This window comes from Ptiloglossa arizonensis, chromosome 1, assembly GCF_051014685.1.
Source record: "Ptiloglossa arizonensis isolate GNS036 chromosome 1, iyPtiAriz1_principal, whole genome shotgun sequence".
NCBI lineage: Eukaryota > Metazoa > Arthropoda > Insecta > Hymenoptera > Colletidae > Ptiloglossa > Ptiloglossa arizonensis.
In genome coordinates, this window is record NC_135048.1 from 35,192,146 (window position 1) to 35,218,905 (window position 26,760).

The following is a 26,760-nucleotide window of genomic DNA, read 5'->3' on the forward strand; positions in this document are numbered from 1 at the left end:
CGACCGAGCCTAATGAATTTCCATTCGAATAAAAGCGTACACGATGATAATTATGATTTACGGACGGGACCAGCGAGCGCCCCGGTGAACGCAACGCGCGAATCGACCCGGCGCGCGCAATCGCGGCCGGGATTTCGATAATGTTGCGCCGTCGAAACCGGAGCCGAGGCGAGGGCCGTGGCCGGAGCCGGGGCCGGGTCCGGAGTCGGGGCCGTAGTCGGGGCCGAGATCGGGGCCGGAGCCGGAGCAGCCTCGGCACCCGGGACCGTTCGACGTCGCGAGAATCGAATTTATAAGCAACCGCTGCCATCCCTCGCCCCGCAAACCTGCCGATCCTGCTCGCGAATACGAGAACAATTTCCGTGCAATCGCGTTCGCGAACGCGGTGCGACCACGGGACGACAATGTAGCTAGCGCATTATCGCGCGACCGACCGTGCCCGCAGATTACGAATACCGAGAACGATAACGTTTGCGGTTCGAAAGCGAAAACCCAACGAGAACCGACCACCGAATACATCGTAACCCGTGCAAACTCTCCGGACACAGAAAAACCATCCGTACGAAAAGACGGTGAAAACGATCGCTTCGGAGCCGGGGAGACCGAGGAGATCCCAAGGTCTACCGCAACGTTACATTTTTTACCAGCCGAGGTAACCGTCGCTTTTAACGCGGTTCAACGACCCGTGGCGCAAGGTCGATCAAGATCGCGAACACGTAACGAACCGATCTCGAAAGTACGTCTCGTTCAAACTTTCGACCTTCGACTTGTCGACGTAAGCTGCGCTTTCGAGATAATTACACGGTTGCGGTCGAATCTCGACGACCGTTCCCGATCTCGTTGCCGTTCTTTCTTTTTCTCTTTCTTTTTCCTCCCCCTTCCTCCACCACCGTCCGTCGTCGTAAAACGCGCTCGCTGACGCGTCGCGGGAGACCAGGGGACGAAACGACGCGCGCGGTCTCGAATCACGATCGAGACCGCGTTAAAAACGAAACCGAACCGAGGATCCGGGACATTTAAAGAAACGTCCCTGTACCGCGAACGCACACGCGCGCGCCCGTCCAACCGGAAAATTATTATCATAATGACCGATAGATCCATTCGTCGATCGAACAGCAATAAGGAAATGCGGATCGGAATGTCTCGATCGAGACTCGCTTCTCCCCGGGTCTTGCCTGCCGTTCGTCCATTACTCCGCGCAAATAGAAGGCTACGTCGTTCGGGTGCATAGCTATTTGTCGGCATCTTTGGCGATATCGATATCCGCGTGCACCGAAGACCGCGCGAGCAGCGTCCGTTTCGCGCGACCCACGTGGAAAAATCGATCGACTCGCGAGAGAGGAAAACGCGGTGTACTCGAACAGGCGAGGACACGCTCGCGCGAGTTTTTTGCTCGGCCAGGATCGAGGTCGGAGGAACCTCGGGAAAGAACCGATCGTCACCGGCTCAAGGACCCTCGAAACCCTTTGGAAACGATGTACGATATCGCTCGGAGTATCGCGGTTATTATCGGCATTGGGCCGCTTAACGAGTCGAGGGAGCCTTTTCTTCCAAAGGGGAGTGTCCCTGGAGGATAATTTGGCTCCTCGCGAACAAAATTATCTCCGCGGCGACGCAAAGACCCGATCGAGCAAATTCTAGCGCGTTTCCACCGACCGAGAGCGAACCTACGCCTTGTAACCCGCGTGGCGCGGGACCTGAAAAGGTATCCAATTATCTCGCACGCAACGCGCGTAGTCCAGAGCACGATTTTCCACCGACGAGGAGCGAAAGAAAAAAGGAAGAACAAAAAAAGGAAACGAGAAAGGGGAACAACGGTCCCGAGCGCCGTACGAATCGAAATTCAGCGAGGATAGCGGTTGTCCTAACCGAACCGAGCGGACGAGTCGATTACAGGATAATTGGACGAGCGTTCGACCCTTGACTTCTCTAATATCATTTCGGGAACCGATACCAGTCTCCCGCGAGTCGAGCGTTCCGCTCGCTGCCCCTCGATTAACTCGGGAGATTACGCGTTCCCCCTCCGCCCGTTCGTCTTGCTCTCGACGACCGAACAATTTCACTTATCGTCGATTTCTTTCCATGCAAACGAGATGCTACGTTTACGAGATAAGAATCGGGAAGCGCGTAACCGAAACTGCGAGCGCACTCTTTCGAAAGAACGAACCGATCGGAGACGATAGACCGTCCGAAAAAGAAACGGGGCGTTTCTCGAACGACTAGCCGAGATTCGCGATTCGCGATTCGAGTCGCGTCCGTTCGAGAAAAGGAGGTACACGTACTCGCTTCCGGTCGTCTCCCGTCGAATCGTCTTCGGGAGACACGCTCGAATCGCCAAAGGTTCGCTCTCGAGACGCTCGGTATTTAAAGTAGGCAATCGGGTGGCACGCAATAACGTTACGATACTTGCACGCACGCGGGCACGCAGGCACGCACGCACACACGGTCCGACGCCGCCGAAGCCTTCAATTATCGTAGACTCGGCGAATACTGCTATTTTTCCGTCGATGTACGCGCGTCGGTGTTGCGCGCGTGTGCTCGTACGCGAAAAGAGGAGAGGTAGGGTCGAGACGGTCGCCGGTGTTGGTGCACACGCGTCGGAAACCACGTATCTTCGCGGGCCAGCCCGCTCGTACGCCCTCCCACTTAATCCGTACTCTTCGACCACTCGCGCATACTTGTATAGGAAATGCTTATGAATTATCTATTATGTAGTACATCGTGTCCACGGGACCGACGCGACGTGTGTACTTTTCAACGATCCGGAGCTGCACGGGCTCGGACCGGACGTTAAATCCTCTCGGGAGGTCCGCGGAGTACCACGATGCCGGGCTGCGATCACCGCAGTCACAAAATTGTAGTCACGAACGGTCCGTGCCCTGGGCTAGATCACGAAAATCACAGGTCACGCGAGTCGGCCCGCTCGTTCACGCACCGGGGAGACTTCTTTCTGCGTCGGGGAAGAATCGAGACGAGCATCGTCCCGCCAATTTCGACGCGGGCGTGGCAAAACGCGGGGTATTTGGTTTTCGACGATCCTCGATAACCGGATCCAAAAGCGGACCTTCGACGAAACAACGAATCGCGGTGGATCGCAAATTAGATCCGATCCGTCGAGTTTATCGTTTCCCCGTCGCGCGACCAAACTCTTCGTTTTCGCTGTGTCGCTCGCACGCTCGCGTATTTTGGCCAACAACGTCGACGCGATCGAGTACGCGCGATAAAATCGAAAGCTGGGAATCTCGTTGAACGTAACGATCGCGGGCGGGAAGGATTCGATTACTCGTAAACGAGCGTCCCATTGATAATTGGAAACCGAACACGCGGAATACGATTTCGTTCGGCGTTTGAAATTCTCGTTCGCGAGCCGGGTCGGCGTTTCGAGTTCTTCCGCGAAGTCGCGGGGAGCAGCGAAACATCACGGTGGCTCCGTCGAGCGTTCCGCAGCGTTCCGCAGCGTTCCGCAGCGTGCCAAAGTGTAGATTACGAAAATGACCGGTCTCGCGTCAATTCTCTCGTTTACACGCCGCGAGTTATACGCGATAAACCCTAAGCTTCGCGCCGCGCCGGGCCAGGCCCCGTTACGATTCCTCGTTCTCGCGATAAATCGATCCCGAGACTCGGGCAAATATTTATTCTCTCGATTCAATTACCCGGATACTTATCCGCCGGTTAGTACGGGTTCTCCGTTGATTTGTAACTCTTTCCGGAGCAATTAACGTATCAACGTCCTTCGATAAGCGCATCGAGGACGAGCTCGGCCAGCCGCGGACGCGCGAGACTCCGTCGTAAATTATCGGGGGCGAATTCTAATCGTCGAACGTCCTCGAACGAATCGAAAAGATCGCCTTCCGTTCGGAGAGGATCGCGGTTTCATCTTGCGAACGAACGGCTCTCGTCAAAGGTCGTGTCGCAAAAATCCTCGAATAGGCGCGCGTGCTCGCGATCGACGCGTCTCGCGACTTTCGAAACCGGTGTCGAGCAATTTGTTGTCGCGGTGATAAATCAACGCCGCCGAGCGAATAAATATTTGCGCTTCGACGGTTATCGTTGTTGCGCCCGATTCGAAGATTCGTATCTCGAAGCGGGTAGGTGGCAGGTTTTCGCGGGACACGCGCTATTCTCGGTATCTCCGATCGATCGTTGTTACGGTTTTAATAACCACCGTCCGGCCGAAACGAAGCGACGATAAATAAATACGGTACCAAGGGTCGAACGGGGAGCAACGCGGAGCAACGCGAGCCGTCGGATGCGAACGACGCGTTCCCCGGATCGGTGGTCCGAGGTAAGGGAGGCGTGTCCGGGCGGCGTCGCGTTTCGCAGACACGAGTAATTAAATCAAAAGTCGTGCTCCGGCCGTCCAGCTTGTCCTTTTACGCGCGGCTCTCGCCGTTAAGACGCTCGTCACGTGGGAGTACCAGATATCCCATTGTCCCGCGGCTCGATCAATCACCGCGGCGACCGTTCGGCGAATTCGAATATAATTTTCGAAAGCGAATAAATAACCGCGACATTATTCCCTTACAAGATACTCCTACGAGGCGTACAATGCCCAGACATCGTCTCAATTACTCGAGGCCCCGAGTCCCAAACCCCCCCTGGGGTACGTTCGATGTCACCGCGAAACCCGCCCAACGTTCGCGACAACGTTGCATCGAAATGCCAGTTCGGAGACGAACCGAGCTCCGCGTCCGCGTCCGCGTCCGCACCGGCGCGATATTTTCTCCCGCGGTCGAGCAGGTTATAAACAAAGTTAACTCCGCAACGGGTTGTCTACGAAAGACAATCCTCGCGACCCGAGTCTCGTTCTAATGCCCCGAGCTATGTCTCGAGACTCCGAGGCCTCTGAATACATTAACCAGACGTACTCGAACTTACCCGAGGAGCAAGCGAGGAGCAGGCGAGGAGAACGCGAGGAGAACGCGAGGAGAACGCGAGGAAACGAGAGAAAGGAGACGCAACGGCTACATGTGCCTGGATGGAGACACGGTCTCTCTCTCTCCGTCTCTCGGTCTGCTATTTAGCTGTGCACACACGGGCTAGCTGTAGCGGGCGCATACGGCGCGCTCGATTCCTTTGCCCGGTAATCCGCGAGGGAACTAGAAATTATATGGTAATGAAGTGCTTCTGAGAGAGCATCGTAACGGCCGGCGGGTCGACTGGAAAAACAATGCGATTTTACTCGCGCAGAATTTAATAGACCGACGCGGGCGACGACGCTGGCGGCGGCGGTGGTTGCACGGTGTGCTCCAACGATGCAACCAGGCCGCGGCGGCGGCGGTGGCGGCGGTGGCGGCGGTGGCGGCGGCGGTGGCGGCAGGCTGAGTGCAGTTCGTGGTATTTGATATCGACATAATCGGCGTGCCGCGGGCTCCTCGCCGGTAAATCCGGCTATCTCGTTCTCGGCTTTTCCTTTCACGAGAGAAAGAGATTCCGCGTGGCTGGGCGCGCGGAATCGAGCGGGAACCACGCGCAAGCTGCGTATCGTTCGGTTCTAGTCCGAAGCGGTCTCTTTCTCTCCCTCTCTTCTGCTTCCATTCCGTTCCGTTCCGTTCCGTTCCGGACGGACGGAGGAGAAGACGCGGCGCGACCTCGGTTCGTTCGTTTCCCGTGTTTCTCGATTTCGCGTGGAGCCTCGCCTCGTCTTACACGCGCCGTCCATTTCGATGCGAGCTCGACGCGCCCCGAGGATACTTCGAGAACGGACACGGACGATCGCGTATCGCGAGCAAAGGAGGGGAGATTCGTAGGAGGATCGATCGCGTCCCGGTGAATCGTCGAGGACCCCGTGGAAATCGTTCGGGCGCGAGCTCGAAGGGACGCTCGAACGCGGTTCGATCGTACGCGGAATAACGATCGAGGTGAATACGTTTTCGGGGAACGGTCTCGCGGAAAGGGATCGTCGTTGGTCGCGAGAACGGGGAGAAAAGTTTAGCCGCGCGATGCGGTATAAATTAGCCGCGCGGTGTGAAAAATCGCCGGTAATCTCGTACGGCGCGCGTTTTATTCGGAGGCATTAGCGTCTAGGTAATTTTCAGTATGCGTCCGCTGATAAATGCCGCGAAGATACACACGCATAAATCTCGCGGCGTTCGCCGGTAGAGATAGGCGAGGCTAAAAATACCGTGGCGCACTTGACGGGGCCCCTTCGATCGGTTAGAGGTCCCTCCTGTCGTGTTTCACCCAAAAGTGGGCTCCGCAGGTAGGCACGAAATATACGCGAGCCAAACGAATTTATAGTGCACCGGTTAATATGCGTTGGTCCCCTTGACCCGCATGTTCGTCTTACCGCATAAATCCTCCGCGGGAACGACCACGGAATACTAAAACACTTCGATCCCCTCGAGTCGCCTCGAACGAACGGATCCCACTCTCCGGAAGAACATAACCGTTCCGCGAGCCTTCCCCGTCAGCCCGAAGATATCCGCACACCTACGCCTCCTCGTCCGCGCCAACAATGGCCGGCTTCGGAAAACGAGGATCAATGCGAGTGGATATCGTTGTAAGCTTCGGCCCCTTTTTCTCTCTCTCGCTCGGTTCCTCGTTCTTTCGCTCCGTCTATCCGTCTAACCGTATATCCGTCCATCTCTGTCTCGCTCGAGCTCGCGCTCCGAATCGAAACGGTCGAGTATTCGGTTTGACTGCTAAAAGGGTTGACCGTTAAAGCGAAAACGACCGATACGGCTCGACGCGTAATCTCCTTAGCCTTCTCCGTTGAGACCCCTTTGACCCCTTTCGGGCGCATCGGTTTCCTCGATTCTTCTTCCCCCGTCCGCTTCCACCGACCCCCGACACGTTCCGCGAAATTCCACTTTGTCGGACGACCCGCGAAGAGGATTCTACGCGGGGCTCCGAGCACCGAGTTTCCTTCGCGGGGGAGTCCCGGGTTTACGGCTCTCCGAACGCGGGGACCGAATTAGCCCCGAGGATCGACCTCGACCAGCGATCCCGGTTTTTTACCCACCGTTCGTTCGCGAGAAGATGGATTCGCCGAGTAGCTCGCCACGAGCAAAAGCGACGGAAAGTTTCGACGAGATTTCCGAACGCGTTTCCCGAGACGAGCCACCGAACGGGGATCGTCGCTCTCGATCGAGAGGATCGCGCCCCCGCGAGCACCAAGTGGGTCAACCGACGCTTCCCGGCCCCTTCCGTTTTCCAGGAAGCTGTATTTTACGGTTCTGCAATTTTCTTGGATGGCGTAACGTGATTTGCGACCCGTAGCTTCTCGACCCTCCCTCCCTCCCTCCCTCCCGCCCCCCTGGTTCCTTCTCTTCCCGCAACGTTTCGTCTTTCCGCGCGAACGCGCGTCGCGGGATAACGGGCCGCGCGCGAAACGCAATACGAGGGAGTAATATATTCGCTGCAAAAATGTATGCATGTGTAACAATTACGTTAGAGCCGCGCGAGTCGGGACAGGAACGGGCGAACGTCGAGTGGCGAGGTAAGTAGAATTTATTACAAGACGCGTCGTAATAAATTTCACCTATCTCGCGAGTCTCCCGCGAACACTTCTTTAATTAAAAGCAGGAAGCTGCGCTATAACCGTGTGCTAATTAATCGAAAGATTGTTTTATCTTATCGGGCCGGTATAGGAGGCGGACGGACGGTTCGCCTCGCGCGCGATGCCGAATTCTAATAAAAGCACGCCGAGTGACGAACTTCGGCGCGTGCAAACGAACAAACGGGCCCCGGGTGGGGAGGACCGAGACAAAACGAACAAGGACGAAAGCAACGTGGAAGAAGGAAAGTTGGGCAATCCATTACCCGGGGACTGGTCGAGCGGCCGGGACTGGACGCTGGCGGCGTTCGAATCCACGAAATCCACTCACGAAACTCGCGACGCGAATAAATTCGCGGACGGACCGAGCGACCCGGCGCGACAAATTCGTCCTCCGCTCGAGGGACGTGCCCGCCGCTCGATCCCTTATCTCCCGGCCACTTTAAAACGCTCTATCTCCTCGAGCGTTCCCTTATCGACCGTTCATCGATTACCCTTTGATACCGGTCATATTTCCCGCCGGTATTCGAAGACGAACAAAGAACGCGATGGAGCCGCGGCGAAACGGCCACGCGGGCCCCGCGAGAGGATGAATGAGAGTACGGCTGAATAAGAGGACAGAGAAAAAGTTGGGCAATCCATTAGCCGGGCTTACCAACTCGCTAGACGTCGGGGGCTGAAAACCGCGCGGCTGCGTTCAAGAAACTTCCGTCAAAGCTCCGCTTCGCCGGGGCCAAAGATGCGCGATCTTTTTTTGCTTCTCTCTCTCTCTCTCTCTCTCTCTCTCCCTCTTATTTTTCTTCTTTTCTCTTTCGCCCTCCTCGTCTCTCGATAGAGGAAATACCACCGTCGTCGCGAGACGAACCGTACGAAACACCGAGCATCGGCATAAAAAGAAGGGGGAAGGGAGAGTGTTGCGAAAGTTTGGCAATCCATTGAACGAGCGGGCCGATCGGCGGTCGCCGATTTCGCAAATCCTCTTCGAAACTTGCATCGGTCCGCGAAGATTCGCGCGTATCCGAGTTTGCCCGGTTATCTTCGAACACCGTGGTCCCTCTCGTTTCCCGAGCGTCTCGCCGCGACCGAGCAAAGGTCACGGTCGACTCCGAGCTCCGAGAGTTCGGAAACTTTTCGAAAATCCTCGACGTCGCGCCGAGGTGGCCGTTTAACGAGCTCTTCCCGCGCGAACGACGAACGGAATCGAACTTTTTCCTTCTCCCCTTTTATCCCCGGTGAATCGAGGACGCGCGAATAAAAGCATCGTTTAACGTTCGCGAATAACACCGGCGCGTAAATAATAGCCCGGATCGGTAAAAACACGATCCATAAAGATAGCTCGTTAACGGTTTCGCCTCTGCGAGGCGAACGAGGAGGACTCTATCTCGTCGGGGTTGCCGTACGGCCGGAGATATTCCAGAAATCTAAATGAATGCGTAAATTTCGCCCGCGTCAACGTAATCGATCGAATCGCCGAGAACGTCCACCTATAAGGACGGACCGATAATCGCGCGGCAAACGGCAGTTTTATTCGCCGGCCGACAGGTTTCGCGAACGTTAAGTCCTACCGGAACGAGCGCGCGACGCGAACGCGACAAACTGTCCACCGAGCGAGTCTTGTAAATTTCCAAAGTCCTCGTAACGTCTCCCTCCGACGATCTTCGGAAGCCTCGCGACGATCCTCGTTCGCGACTGCGCGTCGCTACGTCGTCTCGCTGAAACGATCAACGAGTCCCGACGAGCAATTACGAGACGCGAACGAGACCGACTTTGTCCCATTGAACGTTTTACGATCGGGATCCTTCGGGAGCGTCCATAAACGTATAAATCTCGCGTCGCGACACGCATCGGCGTGAAAATAATAGATCGAATCGCGGAGAGAACTCCGCCCGTAAAGGGAACTCTCATAATCGCGGTATATCGGCCGAGCGAACGACGAACGACGAACGACGAACGACGAACGCGACCGCTTTATCGCCGGTGATTCGCCGGAAAGCCCGAGGATCGTGTCCGTGCCCGGCTCGTACCTCGATGTTTACTCGGGGGCCCCCGCTCGACGCGTACGCGCGAAGAATCGACGCGCGAGACCGAACCGACGGACCAAAGAACAGGGGGAACGGGGAACCGGGGGAGGGCCGAGAGGTGGGACGCGCCGATCCGATGAAGCGGTTCGATAAAACGTATCAATAAAAACGATTCATAGTCGTGGACGAAGGGCACGCACGCGAGTACAGGGCGAGGGAGGGGCCCCGGCACCGCGCGAAGAAGAAACGTAACCGTAAGAAGAGGAAAGTTGCCCGATCCATTACCCGGGATGCCCGAGAGAGCGAGAGAGTCCGGTCCGGAGCTCTGAAGCGCGGCCAGCCTCGAATCCGTGGAGTCCACTCTGGAAGTTGCGTCAAGGCTAAATCCGCAGGGGCGGCCCCTTTGTGCCGATGTCCGCGCTTCTGCATACATTCTCGCCCGATAAATATACCCTTTGGCAGTGTAATCCAGCTCCGCGCGGATTCCTCCAGCACCGGTAGCTTCTGAGAACCTGCCCGAAGCTTTGAGCGAAACGCGCCAGAGAGACTCGAGAGCCACCGAGCGCGCTCCTTTTCTCCTCTCCTTCGATACGCAACACCGAGACGCTTCCTCCCTCGACGTTTTACCCTACCTCGAACCTCCCTCCCCCGTACCCTCTTCTCCCTCCACGGCTCCGTCCTTTTTCGCCCGTTCCTCCCTCCGGGTGCGGGCCGTGTTACGCGAGCTCCGCGTCCGGGAGCCACGCACGCACCAACACGCGAGCCAGGAAATTGTTTCTATTCGCTCGCTCGCTCGCTCGCTCTCTCGCTACCTGCCCTCCCTGCCCACCCTTTCTCGTCCCCCGCGACACGACTTACAGATTGCGTACAAATAATCCGCGGAATGGCGCGCTGCCCTACCTGTCCACCCCCGATTCGTGTTCCTCGCGGCGAACAGCCCGGACACGAGGAGATTCTCTCTCGGAGTACGAAGAACCGAGAACCGACTCGCGCCGGAGACCTATACCGCCCGGAATATTTTTCCCACCGCTTTGCCTTGCGAGGGATCCTCTCAAGGACGATGGGAGAGACCGAGAATCGCTTTCGAGAATCGAACGTTGCGCGAAAAAACCTACGAGAAACTTTTTCTCCGACGAAGAAAAAATTACGCGAAATTTCGTAGGATCTTATCGGCGAGTTTACCGGGTCACCCAGGCAGCGAATGCTTTCGCAACGCGCCTCGGTAATTCGTTCGTCCGAGTAACGACGCGGTATGCGACCGATTTCAATTTTTTTTCTCGCCTCTCGTTACGCCGTACGGATCGTTTCTAGCCGCGGTAAATTTTCACCGACCGAAACACTTTCGATATTGAATAGTTCCTCGGCTTTTTGTCGCGGAATTACTCGGAGGGCAACGTTTTTATTCCATATTGGGAGCTAATCGAATATCCATTTCCGTTATTAATGGCATTCCGATGAACTGGTACGACCGCACGGAGGTCAATAAAGATATACAATAGAGGGCCGAAACAACAATTTATAGAGCCATAAAGCTTGTCTCTACATGCGTTGGCCGGTTATACTCGGCAACTTAAGGGCCTAGCATTTGCTTTAACGGTCATTCGGCTCGGCCGCGGATATTGGAAAAAAGTTGCCAATCCCCTGCTAGAATTCCGTTGCGTTTTTGCGGGTGAACCGCGGGACCGATGGACAATGTACACGGGCATCTCGAAAGATTAATGGCGATGTGTCTACACCTACGAACCACGTACTTTGTGCTTATATCGCCGAAAAGAAACCTGGTATACGGATTTGTAGCGGCACGCTACGATCGGCTACACCGATAAAACCGAAATCGAAGAACCACGACGCGGAGAAACAATTAGGAGAACGCTCGTTCGTAATGACTTCATCGACGAGTCGTTCGCGAAGATGCTTCCGTTTCGATTTTCTTCGCGAGTCGATCGATCTCGACGCTTCGAGAAATCGTACGAAGACGCGTCGACACGGTTCTCGCGCGGTCGTACTTAAGTACCGAGAGAGGTCGGATATTCGTTTGGAAAAACATCGAGAAAAGAGAAAAGGATCCACTGCGTCGAAGAACGGGCACGCCGCGAAGACGTTCCTCCCGGGACGGTCGATTCGCGCGCGCCGCGCGTGCACACGGTCGCCGCGACGACGCGATCCTCACGGCGAGTCTCGTTAAATCCAAACAGGCGAAATTCGACGTACCCGCGCAATATAATATAGTATTGTAAAGCGATATCTCTCGAAAGGTAGCCGTGGTGGTGGCGGTGGTGGTGGTGGTGGTGACGATGGCGATGGTGGCGGCAGAGCAAACAGGTTTTTCGAGCGGAGCCCCGAAACGACGACGACGTATGCTTTGCTGCGCGGGGTGCAATAAAAATTTTTTAATAAAAAGCCTCACCTGCATCGCGGCCGATTTGTTAGCTTCTTTGTGGGTCCCTGCGAGTCGAAGGAGGAGAGCGGCAACGGGGAGAAAGAGTCGGGAAACGAAGGTGGGTAAGCGAGGTGGAAAAAGAGGAAGAGAGAGAACGGTTCGACGGAACGAAAGAACAGAGCCAGAGAAAGAAAACGGCGCCATTATGACGTGCGATTGGAGTTTGCTGCTTGTTTGGTAGGAACGTATCACGTGTCAATACTTTTCCTTTTCGTTCTGTATGTAAATTCGAGCCCCATGGGGGCGCGAGGGCAGCATCAATCAATGGCAGACGGCAGCTGATTAAAAATTGCGCAACACCATGAATTATTAATGCGACAATAAACGTGCAAATTCCAGTACGCCACCCCGTGTGCATCGGCGTCGTTTCCTTTAACTCGCGATCTACCGACGCTCCGTCTCTTCCTCTTCTCTCGCTCTCTCTCTCTCTCTCTCTCTTCTCCCGACGGGACGAATTTTTCGCGCTCGGGACACGGAGAGAACAGAGAGAACGAGAGACGCGCGGGGCTAGAGGAGGATCGACCGAATCGTGGCTAAATTGCCGGAAGATCCGAAAGATATCCGCGTCTCGTGTCCACTAGGATCCAACGATTGCTTCGATCGAATCAAGGAGAGACGCGGTTCGACGACAACCGGACACCACGAATAATCACGGTTTCGCGGTTCGTTGCGCGTACGTCGTTGCGTCACGCGTACGATTCTCGAATCGACGGTCGATGGAACATTGCCTTCCCTCGGTCCCTCCGTGGCCCTCCTCCGACCGAAAGTACAGAGGGTACCTCTCGGCCGTAAAGCTCGAAAATACGCGTCGCGCGGCTCGAAATCCCGATCGGCGCGCGTTCACCGGTGCCTCGTATAAATCGGAAAAGGGACACCGTCGTGTATATTTCCTCGGCGAGCGTATACGCCACTTCCTGGAGAGGCTCGTTGACACACGGCACGAAAAATCGGAATATTTCGTAAAACGAAGAGAGCGAGCATCGCGGCGCACCGCGGCGCACCGCGGCCGGTCGCGTCGTCGTATTTTACAGGACGGTCTGGTGCGCGGAACCTCCCACACAGGTAGTTATCTCGGTGACTTAATACCAGGTAATGTGCTCTCCAGTTACATCTCAGGCGATCTGGCTGGCTTGGCTCTCCTTCTCCCCTTCCCCCCTGTAAGCCCCTCTGGTGGCTCTCGTGGCTCTCGCCTCTGGTCCCTCGTCTCTCGTCTCTCGTCTCTCGTCTCTCGTCTCTCGTCTCTCGCGACGCCGTCCCTTTTTCTCTCTCCTGGGAGAGTAGTCGGCCGGTCCTCTCGAAGGACCGGACCGAGGCGATCGGTGGTCCCTACGAGACGGGACGGCAAAGGAAAGGATGGAAGGATGCGAGCCGAAGAGAAGGGGAGACGAGGGGGTAGCGGAGGTATGGGTGTAAAGGGGAAGAAAATTGAAGAACAAGAAGGGAGAAAAAGGCTGGAGAGAGGTGTTGAAGTTACTCGATCCTCGTTCCCGTAAACCTACGCGACGCGACAAAGCGATCCGGGACTCCGTGGCGTGGATAGTTTATTATCGACAGGGCTGCGAGACTATTCGCCGTGTACACACATTTTCATTGTGGGAACGACGCGAGGGGATCCCGGGTAATAAGAATCCGTTCGTACGAGGCCGGGCATCGGTGCGGCAACGAGGCCCGTGTTGAACGGCCGCGATGGATAGAATCGTACACCGAGGCACGGCCGACGACGTTCTCGCGAATCTCTTCGAGAACAGGGAGGTTCGCGAGACGCTCGAGTACGAGTATCGCGGTCGACGATAAAAAGGAAAGAAATTACTCGAAAATAAACCGCTACGAGCACCGGAGTCGTCGTTTCTACGGTCGACGTCCTTTCTCGCTCAAAAGAAAAGACAAAGAACAATGAAATCACGGTACCGATTTCGATCCGCGAAACGGCTGAAATCGCTTTCCTTAAAGACTTTTTGATATTCCTGACTACGCGGAAGGCGCTGATGGACGGTTTAAATCGATCTCTCGGGGGGGCTGACGAGCTACATCGCGAAAGAGATCTCGAGAGGAAAGGAAGCGAGTACGAGGTACGAGGTACGAGGTACGAGGTACGAGGCGAACGGGGCGGAAGAAAATCGAAGAGGAAAGAAAAAAGGAAGGTCGAGAGAGGTGCCGAAGTTACTCGATCTCCATTCCCGTAAACCTAGACGACGCGACAAAGCGAACGAGAGACTCCGGTCCCCCAAGGACGGTTTATCACCGTACGGTCTAAAATCGTTCAGCCTCGTCCGCGTTTTCACGGCGAGAGTGTGTTCGCCGGGATCGCGGCTCGTAAGAAGCGAATCCTACGACCGGGGAAAACGATACGCGCACGCTTGGGAACCTAAGCGCGATCGCGCCGACTAACGATCCAATTAATCGCGCGATTTTCCACGCGTAAGTTATGCCATTAGCCGAGCGAAGGAAACAAAGCGCGCTCGTGGAGACGGCGAGCAACCGAGACTACGAAACGCGTTTATCGCCCGAGCTCGGAGAACGAGCCTCGTCTTTTTTTCATCGAGACAACAACGCGCCACTTTTTCTGCGGAGAAAACTTTACCGTTGACGCGACGGAGGAAATCGAGAAACTCTCCGCGTCGAGGAAAACCTCCTTTTTCCCTTTCGAATCGGTGATTCCCCGATCGAGATCGCGACCGAGTTCTTCGTCTCGCGGAAACCGCGTCGTTACGAGTTAACGACGAACCGAGCGAAAAATCGAAATCAACGCGGTCCGTTTACCAACGAACGGTTGCCGCGTATTGTTCGTTCGCGGACACGGTTTCGTCGCGAGAGGATCGCACCTAATAAGAATCGAATCGTACGAGCCAGGAAGCAACACGGTGTGTGCACTTTAGCGGCGCAACACCGAACGCGAGTCGTACGGCAGTTAACCTATCGACGGATAGAGTTTCGCTCGAAACGACCAGCCTCGCAACAGTCGGTTGGCATTAACCGTGGATATTTATCGTTGCGCGTCGATCGAACGAAAATCCGTGCGACGTGCGCGCGCCTTCGAGGAACACCGACCGTTTCGAGGTTTCGCTCGCGTTTTCGAGAAATCGTCGAATAAAACGCGAGCGAAGCTTCGAATTTCGCGTTTACGTTTCCAAGGTAAACAGCCAGCGGAAGAGAGAGAAAGATAAACGGACATTCCGGGGGAACGGAGCAGCGGGAACGATGAGGGGAGGGGAGGGACGTCGACGCGGAGAGAAGCGAAAACTGTTGCATCCTCGAATCGCAACGAAAAGGAACCGAGGGAGAGATTAATGAACGTTGCAATTTCTCGTAATAAATTTCGAGGCGTTCGCTGCAAATTCATCGTTAAGAGTGTAATTCCCCGGTAAATTTGGCCGCCATTAACGATATTAAGAGTGCCCTCTTGGCCGTCAGCTTCCAGTTTGTAGCCCTTTCGAGGGCCTCGGTGCTTCGAATTCATCATCGAGATAAACATCGGTTTTTCAGCGGATAATGTTTCACGTTCGCAAGGATACACAGTGCTCGATCGTTAATTATCGCCGAGGATGCGCGTCCCGAATTTTTCTATCGCCGGTTTAACGACCATCGTTAGAGCGTACGGGTAAGTTTTACGAGCGGCGTAGGGTGGCAGATTGAAAGCGGCTGGTGACCAGGTGCCCTGCTTCGAAGGCGACAGCGATCCGTGCCATCTGCCGAATCGGTATCCTACTCTCGGGGCTGCTCCAAATTTTACCCGAAATTATTTCGTCGGAGCGCGCGCGTTCGACCGTGGCTAAACCTCGCCCTTGAACGCTTCGAGGCGACTTCGATTCGTACTTTCGCGATCGAGGAAACGACGTCGAGAGTTACGACCGGGAAAAGAAAAAAAAAAAAAAAAGCTTCAACACCGACTCGCGCTCGCAAGTCACGAACATTCGCCGACGGAATACTATATTCGCTCGTATTCGCGAGAATTCCTTTCGAGAGGGGGGGCCAAAGGCGATAACGGAAACGTATTTAACCGGGTAGAGGGAGGGGTTCGCGACGCGAGGCGATCGCGCGAAAACAGACATCATCGGCGCCCCCCCGTTAAGTGAAAAGATAAATACCCGCGAAAACTCTCGAGGCCGATACTAGTTTTTACGCGGCGCAAATGCACCGCGAAGGATGCCGAAAGGCTGGGTAATCGTCGTATGGCGTGTGGCCGGACATTAACATATAATGGTCACCGTCGTTCTTCTCTCCGTCACGTAGGGCCCCGTTTAATCATTCTCGGTCACCCCGTCGCGTAATCCCCTCTTTCGGAACGATTGTCAGGCCAGATTACCGGGCATTAATTTGAAAAATGTAGCGGCGTCGACGAGGGCGAGGCGTAAGCTTATTTAGCCGAAAAAACACCAAGTACCGCACCAGCGTCGTTCGACGATCGCTGCGGAGCGTTACGGCGGCGAACTTTTGCGCTTCGAATTTACACGAGGCGGTTGCGCGCGGATACTCGAAATCGACCGCGCCGATATCCTCCGACTGCCAATTCGACTTTCCCCGCATCCCAATTTCCATTCCACGGAAGGCTCGCTCCCGACGCTCGAATTATCCGGATAACTTAAGTCCACCGTTACGCCCATGTGCGGGACACCAGTTCGACCGGTCAATAAGCGTAAAGTAAGGAACCGTGGAACTTCTAATCAAGATGGCGGGAACGAGTCTAATTAAAACGGAGGGCCCGAACGGTAGAAGCGAGAAACGAAGGGAAGGGAACCGAAGAGGAGGGAACGGACAGGGAAAGGGAAATGGAAGGGGAAGGGGAAGGGAAAGGAAAGAAACGGGAGGAAGAAAGGAGGAGTGGGACACGGAACGAAACGGAACGGAACCGCGGTCGTAATTTCGTTCGAATTTCGCGGTTTATCGAAGGACGCGTTCGAAGGTTCGAAAATTTGTGTCGCCTCTCGCAACGGGGGATCGACGTCTCGATGCGAACGGTTTGTCGCGCGGCGAGACGGTCGAGAACGCGTGGAAACTCTTCCTCGAAGCGTGCGGGTTAACGGAGCGGTTCGTTTCGATGAAAAATAAAAGAAAGGATTCCTTTCGTTTTTTCGTCGTCTTCTAGCCGAATCGAAAACGCCGCGTGGGCGGACGCAACGAGCTTTTTTTCATATTTTTCGTGTCGCGTCCACCCACGATCTTCGAAAGTGGCATCTCACGAAACCGTGGCCGCGTCTACAAATCAGGTTGCAGCGATGATCGATGAGCCGGCCCGCCTAATTGAGAACGAAATTCGGGTACGAATAACTCGCACGGTGACGCACGATATCCGGTGCCCATCGTGTCGGGAGAGCCGCGCGCATAAATACACACGGGCTGGCAGTACGAGCGGGCATAACCGATGACAGATTGGCAACGCGGGTTATACAAAGCACGGAGGGAAATAATTCGTCGTCTCGACAACTTCACGACCCTTGAGTTACTTTCCGCGACGTTACGGTACATCTATCGGGGACTTAACGCCCCGCGTCCATGGAAAGTCGGCGCGCCGGCTGCAACCCGTGTGTAGAAAATTTAAACGCGTCGTTCCGCGGTCTACGCGTACGTGTGTACTCGCATAGCTTTGTTATCGGCGCGAACGCATCCAGGCCCGCGCGCATAAATAAGCCCCGGTGACGTTGCTCGGAAGTTGATTAACCCACGTGCCGCGAAACGAAGATACTTAATCGCGAGGAACGACGTTGTCCGGTCTTAACGCTTCCCGGAGCGCGTTCGGAGACGCGAAACGTTTAAACGGTGCCTTTTCACGGGCGACAAAGGTTGCCGCGATAAATAAAGCGGGTTAGAGGTGATCGAGGAATCGAACCGAACACGCCTTTCTCGTTAGCCAACCGTCCCGGGAACGATTCAATTACAACCGGACGTACGATTTTCCGAGCCGGCGTTATTAATCGACGGTTTCGAGAGCAGCGGCGCTCGCCGCCCGCCGGTGTATCGGCTCGATCTTGAGAACCTCCGGGGGCCGAACGTCCATCTCTCGTTCGGGTGTATCGCGATCTAATGCACCATAGACGACCTAATTACGCTTCGACCGCGAGCCGACACATTTCACGCTGACGCGTAACGTCCCGGCCGAACCGACTTATCGTCCGGCGATCGGACCCGCTGGGAATCGAACCGGACACGGAACGATAAAAAATAATCAAACGACCGAGACGGAGCTCGACGTGAGAGAAAGAAATTGCAACGGAAGAGGTCGCGTCGTCGGCGGCGCGCGACGAAAACTCGGCGTCGTCGATTCGATCGTTCGAACTCGCGACTCGTTTGCTGGGCGTTCGGCGTGGAAGTTCGCGACTCGCGGCTCGTTTTCCAGAAAGCTCTCCCGACACCGATAAAAAGAACGAGCACGGAAACCCGGTAGGGTATCGCATGGCGAGGCCAGGAAGGACTCGATCCCGTGGACGCGTGTCGGGGAACCATTTGTTCGAGGGTGAAGAATGCCCGGCGCTAAGAAATCGGCCGGTCGTCCGTTCACGGGCCGATAGGTGACGTTAAGAAGAGAAATCACGCGGATCACGAGACGGAGGAACGTAGTCCGGATAGACCGTATCGACAAGGTGGTACCCTACCGCGACGCCGACACGAGGAGCACTGTAAATGGTAAAGGCACAAACATCGAGACCCGGAGAGGTACGCCGGTGTAGCCGCGGGTGTGTGGACCGAGCGGCTGTGCACGGATAGGCCGAAAGTGGTCATGGGAAAGGTATCGGTGCGTTAAGGCCAAGACTGGATTCCGCGGGGCGAGGCCGGCTCGTTGGCGGGTAGGAGTGTACAAGGTCTTCGATACCTCGTAAATTACCACTCGGGGCCCCCTCTGCCAACCGGCTCGAGGCTCAACTAATGTTAAGCTGCCTACGTTTTCGTCCTGCCGGGGAAACACTGCCCGTCGTCTCCGTCCTCTCCGTCGTCTCCGTCGTCTCCGTCGTCTCCGTCGTCTCCGTCGTCTCCGTCGTCCGCGACCTAACCCTCCCAGAAAAAACACCGTTTCAACGCCATTCCATTTTACACTCTTTTTTCGGGGTGAAGCTCGCTTCGGCAAACGAGCCGGCCGTGGATCGACCGACCGACCGACCGTGTCCCGTTTATTTCCAGCCCTCGGCGCTAACACCGCTCGAATCGATCGGAGATCGGAAAGCGAAAGCTCATTAAGCCCCACCGGGGATTGTATATTCCACGATATTCTTTCGTTCGTAAATTTTCTGCCGGCCGAACGTTATTGGGAAACACGAAACACGAAACCCGCCCCGGACCCGACGCTCGAACGCGATCCTTAACACGGTCCTGATTCCGATCTCGGCCGAGGGAACGATCACAGCCTAGAGATTCCGAATTCCTCGCTCCGTAAACCTCGCCTCGTTCGATCCCACTGGCGACGCGACCGATCCCTATTTCGACATTTTCTTTCCGATTTCGAAACACCCACCGTTACCGACTACCACCGTACGCGAGGAACCTACCTTCCTCCTTTTCACCTTGGTGCCAACCGGGATATTAAGATCGGCCCGTATCCACGATCGTAGAACCGCAAACCCCTCGAGGAAAAATCACGGGACGGGGTCCGATGACGTCCGTTCGTCGCGCGAACGGATGTAACCGCCTCGTGTAACCCTCCGTAAGGCTGTCGTTCGAGGAGCCGGAGACGCTCGAGGTGCGCGCGAAGCCAACTTTACGACAATATAATTTTGGTAGCGACACACGGATGGCGTGGAATGCGACGATCGGAGTCAACGAACGGTATAGAACTCTTCGATACGTCGTAAATGGCCCCTTCCCGGCCGTATCCAGCTCTCCATCTTGATGGGTACACGCACGTAGCTATATACGCGCATAATATCGGGCTGCCTACGTTTTCGTCCTACCAATGGAACACTGACAACAAACGACCGAAAACACTGACGACGCGCCCAGTCCACGCTCGCGAACAAAGCTCGGTAACTCTCTATTATACGACCTATCGAGAAAACGAAGAGCAGACCGGGGCCGTGCCGATGAATACCAGCCCGTCTATTTACGTTCCAACGTTTTAGTACCGAATTGTTTTTTCGAGACGATCGGTGCGCGCCGGACGGATCCCTCGATCGAGACGAGACCGTTCCCTCGCCTCGAGCGCGAAAAGCGAACCGGTACCCTTCCAACTTACCCTTCGAAGAACGCGTTCGAGTATCGAAACGAATCAATTTACCATATCCGCGAAAACTCGCCGGATATTTCGAATTTTCCACCAACGCGATTTACGAGTCGGCCCGACGTTGTCTCGGAGCATTCGTCTTTCAGTGGGAGAGGGGACAAGGAAAAACAAAACCACCAGTCGGCGACATTCAAAGCGAAAATGTATCTCAAAGAATATTTCAGCCTAAACGGTTTTCGGTCAGTGGCTATTAACCCTGTGCAGCGGGATTCGTTTGAAACCGAGAAGGAACCGATGGTCCGTAAAGCGAAGTGGAGGACCGCGAAGAGTTCGTGGGCTCGGCCAGAACCGATTACATCGGAGGATCCGGGCCCAACTTTCGACGCCGGGGAGGATTCACCAGAGAGCCTATTGTTGTGCTTAATTTACCGTTAAATTGTTTACATCTCATTAATCGCCGGGAAGAACCTGCGGGCAGACCGTCACGATCATCGATGCACGTCACAGTCATGGACCGTAGGCATCGCTTTTAATTCCGAATTGACCACCATGCCCGGGCTGTACCGTGGTCCACGGTAAGAACCGACTGCATCTCGCGTGTCTCTTGTTTCAACGTGTGCGCCGGGAGAAACGCTCTCGGTCGAGTCCACGTCGCTCTCTAACTCGGTGCACTCGACTGCGTCGGCCACGAACGGCAGTGGAGCAATATTGGAACTCGAGTTCTCGAGTCGTGTCGAGTCGACTCTGACTCCACTCCGACTCCATTCCGACTCGAGTCCGACTCGACTCGACCGGTTCGTTGGTTCGCTGTCAGTCGAGTGCACTTCGCGGTAGCGACACGCGCGAGCACGTTATTTCGCTGGGTTACGGTCGACCGATACAAAACGTCCACCTTGAACCGTGTTCCCCGAGTATTCTCTATTAACGCCGCGATGATCGTTCGTTTGCCCGGAACAATGTTAACGTACCGAGACTTTGGTGGTCTTTCGCGACGCGGATTCCTCCGATTGAGATTGTTGAACGCTTCGGAGCGCGAACCGTGTTTAAGAGCGCGTTAAAATACGTTCGCGATCGTCGCTTAATACGAGATACGAGCGGTAGTTGGGACACGATGAACCGATCGCTCGAGGCCACTGACGAGCTATGCCCCCCCTCCTCTCCCTCTCTCTCTCTCTCTCTCTGTCTCCCCCACCCTCTCTACTCCGCCATACCGTTTGCTACCCCGCACTGCCGGTCGCTCGCGTAGTATAGATAACGAGATGACGTCTCGGGGAACCGAACGCATCTACGGAGTGTCTCATTTGTCACGAACGTCTCGAATATCTTCGTTGCTTGTAAAGTGTACGAGTACTTTATACACGTACGAGAAACTTTCGGAATCCCGACTCGCGCCTCGAGTAGCCCGGTACGTCCCTAATATAACCGCCAAGATCGTACCCGGAAGTATTCCAACGGTTTTAACTGCAACGTCTCGTACAGTGGTTGAAGCGATATCGGAATGCCAATTATTTCCGGGGTGCTTTGGTCGTTTAATGTAAATACTTTCGGTAAACGATTCGAGGAATAGTAACCCGCGCCGTAAACGCGGGCTCGCTTGCCGTTGACTCGGGGAACAGAGCCCCCCTCGACGGTGTAAAATACGAAACCGCTTGATTATCTATGCTCATATTTCTCGTCGCCTTCGTTTTTGTTAACGCATTAGTAGGCCCGAGCACAGCTACATGCTACGATCATAGTATAATTTCACATAATGAGAACTCTGGTAACCGATCGGTTAAGGGATACAGCGACTATCTACACGGAATCTCATGCTATCGGCTTTCAATAAGGTTGATAAAGTCAACTGCACGGGTACAGACCGCGAGACTATCCGACGCCTGTAAAGGAGATGCAACCGGCGAATAATTCACCCGTTATCTATACCATCTACTGGCTGGTTAAGCAATTTCTCGAGAACGTCGATATAATGCCGTGTTCCACGCGTTACCGGCCAACAGGAATATTCCACGAATCACGCTCGGCTACGTGAAATTAGAATGTTTTCGTGCGTTAAACGCGTCTCGATGAACAGAGCGTTCGCGATCGATAATAATAGTAGCCAATTTAGCCGTCGATTTAACTAAATTCGAATCACTTTCGCCGCGAAACTGAACATTAATTTAACGAAACAAAGTATCGGTTCGTGTAACGTACACCGTTCAGCGACTTACCTGTTAGATGACTGCCGGTGAATTCGAAATCGTCGTCTTGGTCCCAGTGTTTCAGACTCAAGTTCGACAACGAAGTCGCGTTCGCGAACTCCAAATTCGCAAAGTGCCAATCCAGTATTTGACGATCCTTGGAAGATAGATACACGTCGCTGTTGACAAACGGAACGCAATTTTGTACATCGACCTCGGATTCGTTGGAAAATATTACTCGAACGGTAAACGCTATCGCGGAAAATTTACCTAGGAGGAGAAGCTTCCAATTCCTGTAGCTTCGCTTCGATTTCCTTTTGTTGTTCGGACAGTTGATCCCACTCCTGACGTACGGAAAAGTGAACGATACAAAATACATATACCTATCGAAACTTGTTACATCCGCAAAAATATTATTCAAGTTTTTACCTTGCACGCGTTATGAAGATCGCGTAATTTTGAACGCAGCACGAATTCTTGCGTTATGTCGCGTGTTTGTAATTTGCTTTCGGTCATTTCTTTGTATTGTTTATTCAACTCGACCAAACGATCCATTATCGATATCATCTGTAACGTAAAACACGTTCGTCGAGCACGATGAATATATACTTTGAAAAGCTGCGAAGAATCGGTTTTAAGATATTTACCCTATGTTGATTGGTGATGAGTCTTCCTTGAAGCGACAACACGGAACGTAGATGGGCTACTTGACGTTGTTTCACACCTTGTTCCTGCAGACGTATCACCCATTCCAGTGCTTGACCCAAAGACACTGGTCGCGTGTTACCACCTTGACCCGTCGATCCAGCATTGCCCACGTAATTGAAATCTAATTGATGCGAGAGATACGACGTTGCCTCCAATAACCTATTAAATTCCCTTTCTACCATTTCGTCCTTATCTTTTGGAACCTGTTTGTGTCCAAAATGTTCAAAATAAGCAACTTTTTTAAACCCCTCTTATCGTCGTTGTATTTGCAAAGAAATAATTATAGTAACCGTTTGACCGTCGCTTTCGTACAAAGGACACTTTTGTCTAATTTTGTGCAGTTCCATATTAATTTGTTTGCTAAGCGTTGTTACGGGATTCCCGCCTAAACCTGTAACCACCATTGCACCAAGGTCGGCGATGTACGAAGATTTACGAAACGTTGCGATACGACCACCAACGCGATCCTATAAAATACAAAGTATACGTAAAAACGTTGTACGCACTTTACGAACACGAATCGTAACGTAGAGTAACGCCTACCCTTGCTTCGAGAACGATTACTTCTAAACCAAACTGTTGCATCTGTTGAGCTGCGGCTAAACCAGCAATCCCTGCTCCGATTACGATTACTTTACCTAACTTCTTGGTAGGTAACGGCTGAAATAAAAGGTTCAATGTGGAAACAATCGTCCGTCGAATTTAACAATTTTTACGTTACCTTGAGTCGTTTGAATACGCCAAAGTTGATAAAACCGTGTCTTTCTAAAAATGCATGAATTCGACGTGCCAGGACCGTATCGCTATTATAAGGTGATTCTATCGCGGGCAAAGCATTTTCAATTATTAATTGTTGTTTGGGATTTTCCAACCACAATTGCAACTGAAATGAAAAAAACAATGTCTAAAGACAGAGGTACTTGACCAGAGTAGATCGTTTCGTAGTTGCACGACGTACGAGTCTGTTTCTTATATGAAGAAAAACTTTCTGGGTTTGCGGCGGACCACCGGAAACGTCTGGGAAACAAGCTGCCTCTGTAGAAGTTAATTTATCGAACGGAAGACGACTTTGAAACGCTGCCCCTTCTAATCCGTTAAGCAATTCTTTTACTACGATCGAAACAATACATTGAAAGTCTTTTATTTAAGTTACCACACGATACTTTGTTAAAATATACGCTTACCGTGCGGATCTTCGTGATCGCTGTCTTGATCGTCTTCTTCTTTCACTTCCATTTTTATCGCCGAAGATGTAGGAACGGACTGTGGCACGGTAGTCTCGGAATCCTTTTTTATTTCGGGCACAACCTTTTTTTCCGGTGTCACAAGCCCTGTTTTAGATTTTTCCGACGTGTCCGAAGCATTTTCGTCCTCCAACTGATTATACTTTTCTTCCATTTCTCTGTATTCCACCTGTACGCAAGTATACGTATAATAGAAGTGCACCGTCGATTGCAGTCTTTCGACGAACAAAGCTTAATGAAAAAAAGACACATATCTATCTTGACATATAGGTTAAAAATTTCTACCGCTATTTATGAATTAAAAGTTGTACAAAACACTTTTATCTTGATCGACGCGCACCAAATTTGATCCAAATAAAAAAAATCGAACTTATGATTGCTGACAAACCAATATAAACAACAAATAATACATTTAATAGAAACATAACCTAAACTACTTGTTTACAACACACAAATGTTTTCTGTGAAGATATATAAACTTCGTTACGCACAAAAACTTATTTTCTTGTACGACATTACATAGAAGAATGCACATAAATAATCACTTGCTTCGTATTGTGAAAAATATTGTAAACCATAGCGTTTCGAAGTTAACCATAATAATACTATCTTTAAAAATATCCGTCAAAATAAACAACATCAAGAATACTAGAGAAGCACAGTACAACAAACCTTCGCTCTTTTTCTTCGACTCATATTGCTACTGTTTGGTAAGTTTTTCCCAAAATGTAATCACTACTGTTCGAAATCACACAGGTTTGTTTTGACTCTTCAAACCGGCGGCACATACAATTATGAAAACCAGAAACTACAGATAACATAGAACACTACGCCCAGCCCCAGCACACGGGCGTCGCTGACATCTGTATCAAACAATCCTTACTGTATGGTGACTTTAACAGAAATCTTCGTGTCACTACGGATTTTTACACTTTTAAATCTCTTTTACACGTTTACGATCAATTATTTCTTCCATGTATTGTTCAATAAGTTCCTTACATCCGATACTATATGTCTACACCACGAACGTGATATAGAATAGACGGGAGATGGTGTCGCACAATCTGAAATACCGACCTTGTAAAATATCAGTGGTTTTCGAGCGACCTCTTTGTTTAAGAACAGTGGTTCTGCAAACTATATTTAATCGAACCAGCAAAGTCAGTAAAGAAAGTAAATCATAATAAACGAAGAATGGCAATTTGTGTAGGGTTAAAATAAAGTATATTCCGCTTATATTATGTAGAAAGTTCTTATAATATGATATTTCATTTCAGACTTTAAACAGATTAGGATTTCTTGTACCCCAAAGTTCAAGAAAACAAAGCAGGACTTTATTTTACTGGCTCACCGTCATATTCAATAGGTATCGCGATAAATAATTAACCCCTTTACCTACAATATCGTGTGAGACTCGTGGCAAAGAGATCGGGGCAAATGTAAGAACCACGAATGAGTCTTGTCCACATTTGTACATTTCTATATCTCGTATGTAATGTCTTTGAAAAGAGAATTCGACCTTGCTGTTAATTATTACAAGTTACCGTAGCTCAAATCGTGGGGCAAGGGGTTAATATTTTGGTGTTTAATATACAAACAATGTAGCTGTAAGTATAAGAAGATTTTTTCAAGAGTCGACGACGAACGTATAAAGGAGCTTGGTCCCGATCTTGCTTGCGCAGAATGGCTTCTAAGAAACGGAGCATTTGTTAAATGGAAAGGTTTCTCTAAAGAGTTAACCGATTATAATTTATTACCAACGGACAAAACTAATTATTACATCGAGGCTGTTAATGCTAATAACGCTGGAATTAATTATGTTGGATTTCCATACTTTAGTTAGTAGTACAGAGGTTTTTATTTCTGAAATAATGTCGAGCTTGATCGTAATTATTCGCTTGAATTGTCAATTTAGAGGGATGCGACCATATAAAAGAAATAAAACTAGAAAACTGTAAGTACATCAATAACGATGCTATACCATTGTTGTCGGTTCTTCAAGATTCGCTAACTAATCTGGAACTCATAAACTGTAAAAGTATTACTGACCAAGGTTTACGTGATATAAAAATACTCAAGTATGTAATATACAGGAACATAAAAAAAATAAATACAATAAATATTGTTTCAGACATAATAGTACATGCATTTTTCAGAAATTTAGAAATGTTAAAAATTCAAGGATTACCGTACCTTGAGAACAAAGATCTCGTTCGTGAAGAGCTTATGAAAGCCCTGCCTAATTGCAAAATTGACTTCCCATAAATATATTATATATGCTAGTGTACAGTGTACAAATTTAATGTCAATTACACAACGTGAAATATTCAGGTTGAATTTCGTATAAAATGAAAGCTTCGATATATCTACTTTTTCAACATATTAATTATATACGAATAAAATGCAAAATATACTTTATTAATTTAATGTGTAAGTTTGTAAAAAGTTGAAATAAAATAATAAATACACGACACAAATTGAAAGTGTTTAACTGACCGGAAGTATCCATTACGGATTCCCGCC

The 26,760-nt window shown here is 52.0% G+C and overlaps 2 protein-coding genes across 3 annotated transcripts in view; one reads left to right on the top strand and one right to left on the bottom strand.

The window, feature by feature from the left end:
• The window catches only part of Su(var)3-3 (lysine-specific histone demethylase Su(var)3-3), an 81,222-nt gene extending 56,217 nt beyond the window's left edge, over positions 1 to 25,005 (bottom strand). The window contains exons 1-10 of the mRNA XM_076320779.1: positions 24,910 to 25,005; positions 24,178 to 24,406; positions 23,952 to 24,103; positions 23,715 to 23,876; positions 23,537 to 23,653; positions 23,284 to 23,460; positions 22,933 to 23,196; positions 22,715 to 22,852; positions 22,556 to 22,629; positions 22,316 to 22,464 (exon numbers count right to left, since the gene is read on the bottom strand). Coding sequence (XP_076176894.1) covers positions 22,316 to 22,464; positions 22,556 to 22,629; positions 22,715 to 22,852; positions 22,933 to 23,196; positions 23,284 to 23,460; positions 23,537 to 23,653; positions 23,715 to 23,876; positions 23,952 to 24,103; positions 24,178 to 24,406; positions 24,910 to 24,933 — 1,486 coding nt within the window. The 5' untranslated portion in view covers positions 24,934 to 25,005. The remainder of the gene's footprint in view (positions 1 to 22,315; positions 22,465 to 22,555; positions 22,630 to 22,714; positions 22,853 to 22,932; positions 23,197 to 23,283; positions 23,461 to 23,536; positions 23,654 to 23,714; positions 23,877 to 23,951; positions 24,104 to 24,177; positions 24,407 to 24,909) is intronic.
• Positions 25,006 to 25,333: 328 nt separating this feature from the next.
• Positions 25,334 to 26,694, top strand: LOC143151540 (ATP synthase subunit s, mitochondrial). Of its 2 annotated transcripts, none has more exons than XM_076320814.1 (5): positions 25,334 to 25,443; positions 25,515 to 25,603; positions 25,843 to 26,075; positions 26,153 to 26,315; positions 26,394 to 26,694. In XM_076320814.1, the coding sequence occupies exons 1-5, from the start codon at positions 25,432 to 25,434 to the stop codon at positions 26,500 to 26,502; spliced, it is 606 nt and encodes a 201-aa protein (XP_076176929.1). In that variant the 5' UTR covers positions 25,334 to 25,431; the 3' UTR covers positions 26,503 to 26,694. The 2 variants fall into 2 exon arrangements, with proteins under 2 accessions (XP_076176929.1, XP_076176937.1); XM_076320822.1 differs by having other exon boundaries at positions 25,870 to 26,075.
• The last annotated feature ends 66 nt before the right edge of the window (positions 26,695 to 26,760 follow it).

What these genes read in the sequence shown, in the direction of transcription:
- LOC143151540 (XM_076320814.1), top strand. An exon ending in CTCACCGTCATATTCAATAG is followed by an intron (nt 25,604 to 25,842) that starts GTATCGCGATAA and finishes CAAACAATGTAG; the next exon opens with CTGTAAGTATAAGAAGATTT. An exon ending in TGTTGGATTTCCATACTTTA is followed by an intron (nt 26,076 to 26,152) that starts GTTAGTAGTACA and finishes TTGTCAATTTAG; the next exon opens with AGGGATGCGACCATATAAAA.